This window comes from Pteropus vampyrus, unplaced genomic scaffold (assembly GCF_000151845.1).
Source record: "Pteropus vampyrus isolate Shadow unplaced genomic scaffold, Pvam_2.0 Scaffold1, whole genome shotgun sequence".
Lineage (NCBI taxonomy): Eukaryota > Metazoa > Chordata > Mammalia > Chiroptera > Pteropodidae > Pteropus > Pteropus vampyrus.
This window is the reverse complement of record NW_011888782.1, coordinates 21,103,310-21,110,847: the sequence shown is the minus strand read 5'-3', so window position 1 is coordinate 21,110,847 and position 7,538 is coordinate 21,103,310. Positions and strand designations below refer to the sequence as shown.

At 56.3% G+C, this 7,538-nt stretch overlaps 1 protein-coding gene across 1 annotated transcript in view; it reads left to right on the top strand.

Moving 5' to 3' along the window:
• Positions 1-7,538, top strand: part of SCN5A (sodium voltage-gated channel alpha subunit 5) — an 80,217-nt gene that overhangs the window by 22,661 nt on the left and 50,018 nt on the right. Inside the window, exons 6-11 of the mRNA XM_011355161.1 lie at positions 1,556-1,786; positions 3,305-3,368; positions 4,670-4,811; positions 5,332-5,529; positions 6,459-6,638; positions 7,270-7,533. Coding sequence (XP_011353463.1) covers positions 1,556-1,786; positions 3,305-3,368; positions 4,670-4,811; positions 5,332-5,529; positions 6,459-6,638; positions 7,270-7,533 — 1,079 coding nt within the window. The remainder of the gene's footprint in view (positions 1-1,555; positions 1,787-3,304; positions 3,369-4,669; positions 4,812-5,331; positions 5,530-6,458; positions 6,639-7,269; positions 7,534-7,538) is intronic.

Sequence of the window (7,538 nt, the reverse complement as noted above, 5' to 3'; positions counted from 1 at the left end):
ATTTTCCATTTCATCCCCCAGGACTCATCCCTTGCTGGGTCTTTTCCAAAAGAATCCCATAATTTCATTGGAATTATTCTTGCCAGAAGTGAATTTTGTCATCAGTATGAGAGACATTAAAGGAGTGGGTCTGTGCTCGCTGACTCGTTGTCTCCGGAGCCTCTACAGACTAGGAGGTGCTTCCCTGGGCCTTGACTGGATGCATTAGGCAGATCCAATTTGGGTTTACAAGCTGCTGCCCACCCCCTGTCGCTTCATCCCCCTGGGCAGGGTCTCCGGGTCTGGTGGGCAGAACCAGAGTGTGCCCACCGAGGAGTCCTAGAACCTCCACTAGAGATGCGGGGTTCTGGACTGCCAGGGGCTCGCGAATCCCACCACCACCAACCCTCTGCACCAGACCCCTGCAAGGTCCACCAGCTGCCCAGGCTGTTGCCAACATCTGCCAGGATGATTTCCACAGAGAGTGCTGAGTGCCTCTGAGCCCTGGGCAGGCAGCAGCGTTAGCGGCACCATGGCGGCAACTTCCTCTCCCTCTCCCACGTTTGCCCATAGCTGCCTCCCTGTCTCTGGGTCATGGGCACAACAGCCTCAGGCACAGCCGCCACGGGTGCTCCTAACACATTAACCGGCTGGACGATGGATGGATGGAGCTTAATCTGAGATCTGACCGCTTGTAGGGGTCGGGAGGGGGCAGTAGAGTGGGCAGGGCCCTGCTGCTGGCAGAGAAGCCCCCTCGCTCCCCATGCTCTGCTCGAACTTGTCGTAGGACAGTCGCGAAAAGTGTCAGACCAACTGTGCCTACACGTGCTTTTCTGTCACTTTGCTGTGTGGTGCTGGCTTCCGCAGGGAGCTGGGCCGTGCAACCAACAGATCACGACCTCTTCGCTTTGGGGAACGGGTTGGATGGGGATGAGTTCCAGAGGGAAAGAGCAATGTAGGTTGACCCCTCCCCTGCCCTTGAACCTTTCCCAAAGGGGGGCCCCCGAGCCAGAACAGGTCCCTTAGGACATCACCCACCCACCGTGACCCTGCCAGACCTCTCTCTGCAGCCTCCGGGCACAGGCACCACCTCGCCGCGCCCAGGAATGGCTGTGTCTCTCTCCATCTCGGGATCAAGGCTGAGTACCTTCCATTGTCCTAGAATGAGCCTAATCCCAGTCTCCTTTCCGTAAACTACATTTAAAGGGGCAGGCCTATTTTACCCTAGGAATAAAGCCAGAGAGGGACAGGCTTTGAGTGTTTCCTTCCTCAAGAAAATAGCATTTTCCACACTTCTTTCGTATATTTGACTAGTGGAGAGCGAAGAGGGCTGGGCCCTCTGAAAATATACGACCAGACTGGACTCCTGCCCCAGGGGGAATCAGGACAGAATCTCAGCAGAGGGGAGGGAGACTTTGGTCTGAAAAGCCTAAGAGAGGCCTCCTTCACTCTGCCCCCACCTCATGACTGCCCACCTGGCCCAGCACCCCCTCAGGCCTGCCCCCTGCTCTGGGGAGCGGGGAGCGGGATGTGTGGTGCCTCTGGGCGACCCCATGCTTGTTCTCGCCTCGCCCAGGGCTGAAGACCATTGTGGGGGCCCTGATCCAGTCCGTGAAGAAGCTGGCCGACGTGATGGTCCTCACGGTCTTCTGCCTCAGCGTCTTCGCCCTCATCGGCCTGCAGCTCTTCATGGGCAATCTGAGGCACAAGTGTGTGCGCAACTTCACGGAGCTCAATGGTACCAATGGCTCCGTGGAGGCCGATGGCCTGGTCTGGGACTCACTGGACCTCTACCTCAATGATCCAGGTGTGGACTTGCCCTGGGGCCCGGGCAGGGCTTTGTGAGGCCTCCAGGGCTGGGCCACCTCCCACATCGGCCTCACCAGAGGGCAGGCCTCCCTTCAGGGCCATTCAAGCCTTCTCCGATCCTCTGGGGACCCAGCTGCATGCTCAGGGACCCTAGTCCCTGCCCTTTGAGCTTTGGGAGAGGATAGAAGAGGAGGAGGTTTAGGGCTTGCCCTCGTGAGTTGTCAGGCTAGGTGAGGAGTTGATACTTGAAGTACAGGAAGGATGGGGTTCAATGGAGAGCCAGACAAGGGAACAGCCGCTGCAACGTTTGGGGGTGGGACCAACCCTAGAGTGTTGAGATTGGTGAGGAGACCTCTTGCCTGAAGGAGAGGAGTGTTAGTTTGGGAAAAGTGGGACACGGAGCTGGGGTAGTTTGTGAGGCTTCCACGCAAGCCCCACCTGCTCGGCATGCGATTTTTCTACTGAATTCCGGGTTCCTTGACCCAATGTTAATTCCATACGCGTGTACCGCAGAACCCCTCAAGAGGGACGGGACAAGCTCATGGACAAAGTCATGTGGGCCACTCTTGTTTCACTGATAGCTAGTGCCATCAGTCTGAACCAGAGGCAGACAATGGTACAAGACCAGATTCCACGCCTCGAGGACCCCGAGGTCCATTCCAAACTTAGGGCCTCTCATATATACCAGCAATCCACTCGAGAAAAAGAAACGTATCGACAGAAACTCAGTGAGCAAATTTGCTCATGGTTTAGCTGTGGCCACATAGCAGTGGTTCCGAAACGTCCATGTGTACCAGTCACCGGAAGGGCTTCGGAAAACAGACGGCTGGACCAATCTCCCAAAGTTTCTGAGTCACTAGATCTGAGTGGGTCCTCGGGAAGTTACCTTTCTATCCATTTTTCAACTGATGCTTGATGCTGCTGGTCCGGAGACCACACTTTGAGAACTGCTGCCTAAGACTAAGGTAGATAGCAGTATAGCAGTGAGTAATGGGCACCGATGGATGGCCAAAGAGGAGAGGTCCTGCGTCTCATCCGGTCAAGCCCTAGCCCTGTCCGAACAGACCACGCTGTGGCCACAGTGACTGTGCATCACTTCCACCACCTTATGCACAAGGAATTGGGTCTAGAAAGAGCTGGGTAGTAGCCTGCTGAGGCCACACTAGGTGAACTCTGCCCCAACCCCTGCCTCCTAGTTCAGGGCCACTTTTGGCCCTAGTTGGCCTCCTCGATGGCTTGGGGCAGGGTACAGAAGCTCTCCACGGGGACTTCCTGAGTCTTCCGAGAGTCCTGGGAACACTGGCAGCTGGACGTCTGGGGAGTAGCAGGAGGAAAGCCAGAGAAGCAGCCAAAGTTGCCTCTTACCTGGCTGGACAGAGGGCGAGGTGAGGGCAGGGGCACAGAGGAGTGGGGAGACCGGTGGTTGTGTCTCTACCTCTCCAAAGCCTGGGCTCGAGGCAGGAACCCGGGAGTCTGAGCCATACATGCCCCTCACCATCAGATGTTTCTCTTCCAGAAAATTACCTGCTCAAGAATGGCACCTCTGATGTGTTACTGTGCGGGAACAGCTCTGACGCCGGGTACGTGGCACCCACTGGTGCGCCAGGGCCACCTTGCCCAGCCAGGGATCTCCCGGTGCTTTCTCAACTGACTGTGCTTTCAGTTTTTGCTCTTGACCCCAGAAACAGCGAGGCCTCCCCTCGCCTCCTCCCCTGCCAGGTCCCTGGCAGCTTCTCCACCCCACCCCTGTCACAGGGGGACAGCGGCAAAGACGGTAAAGAAAGGGATGAGGGCACAAATCCGCAGGGAGGGCGAACAGAACCCAGGAGATGGGTGGGAACTGGGGGGTAGTCTAGGAGGCCCTGCAGGGACCCCCACTAGCTCAATCTCGGCTCCATTCCCTTCCAGAAGCCCTCCAGGGCTGCTCCTTCTCACTCAGGCTTCTCTCCCTCTCTGCTGATCTGTACATCAGGTCAGGAGTATGGCCTCCCCCAGCAGCTTTGACTCTCTTCCAGGGCGTCGTACACATGAGGGTCTGGGTCAGTGTGACTGTGTTATAGGTTGTTAGGTAGAGGGAGCACATGGGCTCATCTGGTGCGGAAGGTGCTCTGTGGGCTGTGGTTTCACATCCCTGAATATGAAGTTCCAGAACCTTCCTCATCACTAAAGAGATTGTCTGGGTCTTAGGACGTTGGCAAGGCCCTTTAGCTGCATCTTCCCACTTGCTGTGTCCCTCTCACCCCTTCTGTTTCATGCAAGCAAGTGCACATGAATCCAGCCAGATGCTCCCTCTTTGGGAGGGAGACCGTCCCCTCCAGCATGGTGAACTGTGGGTCTGCCTCACTGCCTGTGTGCACAGACATGCAAATGGGCATGTTTTCCAGACATGGCCAGGCCCCAGCTCATTCACCCCAGAATCATCCCTTGACCCAATGGCCTGGCCTTTGACCTAGGCTTCATCCTGTTCAGCTCAGCCAAGCCCCACTGCTCCCCTGCATGCCTACACTGTGCTCGCTCGCCTCGGGGTAGGCAGGCAGAGGAAGACATGTGAGCCAGGCCCTCAATACTTCCTCTCTGAAGAGAGAAGCAACTCAGACCTCAACTGGGATCGTATGTCTTGTAAGCAGAAGGGAGCTGGATTTAAGCCAAGCAGAATACAGACAGGTAAAGAAAAGGGAAAGATGGTGTCCCAGGGAAGAGTTACAGCCTAAAAAGGCGTGGAGGCAGGACCAGCAGCGTGGCACTAGGTTCGTGAAGCTCAGCCTCATGAAGCAGTGGGGCATATGCTGGGCTGCCCAGGGAGACGAGTCAGGCCTGGCAAGGGTCTTGGGGACAGAGGACCCCTTACAGCATGAGACAGAGTCTGCATGTCTGGCTACAGGACATGTCCTGAGGGCTACCGGTGCCTAAAGGCAGGAGAGAACCCTGACCACGGCTACACCAGCTTCGACTCCTTCGCCTGGGCCTTCCTTGCGCTCTTTCGCCTGATGACACAGGACTGCTGGGAGCGCCTCTATCAGCAGGTGAGTGGGTGCGCGGACCAGCAGAGGGCCACCAGGAGTGGGCTCAGGACTCACATCAGGCTGTACTAGCCAGAAGTGGCCCCAGAAGCTTTTCCGCAAGCGAAGGCTGAGGAAAGACAAAGGACAGAGGAACCTTGTATCTGAGGGATGGGGGCTCAGCAAGCAAAGAAACTTTTTTTGTTGATGATCAAGTACCCATCCCTTCATATAGGACACACTGTGCTCTGTGAGTGGGATACTTCTCCACCCTGTGTGATGGAATAGTCCCCTCTGTAGGTACATTAACCCCTGTTGACTTACCATTCTGCCTCCCTCTGTGGGTAGCATACCACCCCCTATACATAGGTCATTCTCTGTAGGTTAGGACACTTCCTTCTATAGGTGGGATATTCTCTACCACTTCCCCAGGCTGTGGCCACTTGAACCCCTGGCACGGCCAGACTGGGCAGCTTGGAAATACCATGACCATGACACAGAAGGGGACCCAGTGAGGATGACCTCTGCTCCCTTGTTCCCCCAGACCCTGAGGTCTGCAGGGAAGATCTACATGATATTCTTCATGCTTGTCATCTTCCTGGGTTCCTTCTACCTGGTGAACCTGATCCTGGCTGTGGTCGCTATGGCCTATGAGGAGCAAAACCAAGCCACCATCGCTGAGACCGAGGAAAAAGAAAAGCGATTCCAGGAGGCCATGGAGATGCTCAAGAAAGAACACGAGGTGGGTGAGCGGTACAGCCAAGGGGCCTCCAGACCAAGCCCTCACCTGACTGTGGGTACCTGTAAGCATGCTGCCTGCTGGGCAAATCTGGTGCCTGGAGGCGTGGCGCCTGCTGGGTAAAGATAGTGCCTGTTAGTGAGGTGCCTGGTAGATAAACGTGGTGCTTGCTAGGTAAATATGGTGCCTGCTGCTAAAGGTGGGCCCTGTAAGTGTAGTGCCTGCTGGGGGAAGCTCTTCCATACTATGACCATGATGTCTTCAGGGTGAAGGTGATGGCAGCTGGGTAAAAATGGTGCCCACTAAGAAAAGGTGGTTCCTGTGAACATAGTGCATGCTGGATAAAAGAAACCCATGTGTCCGTGGACATAGTTATCCTGCTCAAGGGATGCCTTCTGGTGGGGCAGTGAGGAAGGTCCAAGTTCAGAGGCCTGAGTCAGCTCAGTAAATAAGCACTGGCAATGCTGCCCTGGCTCCCCATAGTTCCACAGCCGGTGAGTGCTGGAGGCTAACTACAGATATTAGAAGCTAGGCTGTGAACATCTGCTTCTTTTCACTGCCTCACGCCACCTCCCCCAGCACTCATTCTGGTCAGCCCAACCTTCTGGAAGATCCTCTGATCTCTACTTCTGTCACTGCCTCTGCTCATCAACAACTCCTCCCACCTGTCCACCACACTCCCCTCCTCTTCCAAGAGCTGTCCACATCAGCCACTCCTCTCCTCACTGGACTTTGATCTTTCTCAAAACCTCCCGGGGTCTGTCTGAGCTCGCCTCTCCGCGATGTCCTTGTTGGGGGCGGGGGCGGGGCAGGTGTGCAAGTCCAGTTACTAATGGGAAAAAACCGAGACACTGAGAGTTGCATGGCCTGTCTTAGCCTGAAGCTACACAAAGTCTCAGTGACCGAGACACCCCTCTCCCACCCTTTTCCAGGCCCTCACCATCAGGGGTGTGGACACCGTGTCCCGCAGCTCCTTGGAGATGTCCCCTTTGGCTCTAGTAACCGGCCGTGAGAGAAGGAGCAAGAGGAGAAAACGAATGTCTTCAGGGACGGAGGAGTGTGGGGATGAGAAGTTCCCCAAGTCTGACTCGGAGGATGGTCTCAGAGCAATGGTAATCCCTGGCCGTGGCCCTGGCCCTTTCGGGGTGGATCTGGCATCACAAGCCCATCGTGCTAGGCCCCTAGTGCTGTCGCAGCCCCCACGGTTGCTCCCCAAGGAGGGTACTTGAGCCCCTCGCAGCCCCACTTGTTTCCTATGGCCGTTCTTGATGTAGAGGAGCCCTGGGCAGCGGGACAGGGTAGTTTGGGTGTTACGATATCCCCAATCTCAGCTAAGTCCCCGGAATTGGGCTGGGGCTGGAGGGCGCCCTGTAGTGTGGATTTGTTAGGAGACCAAAGGCATGACCATATGAGTGAGGGGCATGGCCGACTATCCCAGGTAGGTCCTGAGCCCCACTGATCTGCACAGCAGGAGCCTTCCTGCCTCCTGTCCACCTGCCCAGCCTTAGCCCCACCTTCAGGCCCAGGTGAGCTTCAATTTCAAAGTCCCAGAGGCACAGGTTCCAGGTGAGCAGAGATCCAGGATTACTCTAACCCTTTACCCTTTCCCCGAGCACCCAATTCTGTGTGCTTGGCTAAAGCACTCAAAGCTCCAAGAAGCTCAGCTGCGGCTGATGCCGCAAGAGATAGGCTAGGAGCACTTGAAGAGGGGTCTTGGTCACATCCCCGCTTTTGTGCCCTCAGAATCGTCTCAGCCTTACGCACGGGCTCAGCAGGACCTCTATGAAGCCACGCTCCAGCCGCGGGAGCATTTTCACCTTTCGCCGGCGAGACCTGGGTTCCGAGACAGATTTTGCAGATGACGAAAACAGCACAGCAGGGGACAGTGAGAGCCACCGCACATCACTGCTAGTGCCCTGGCCCCTGCGCCGGCCTAGTGCCCAGGCACAGCCCAGTCCTGGGACCTCAGGCCTTGGCCACGCCCTCAATGGCAAAAGGAACAGTACTGTGGA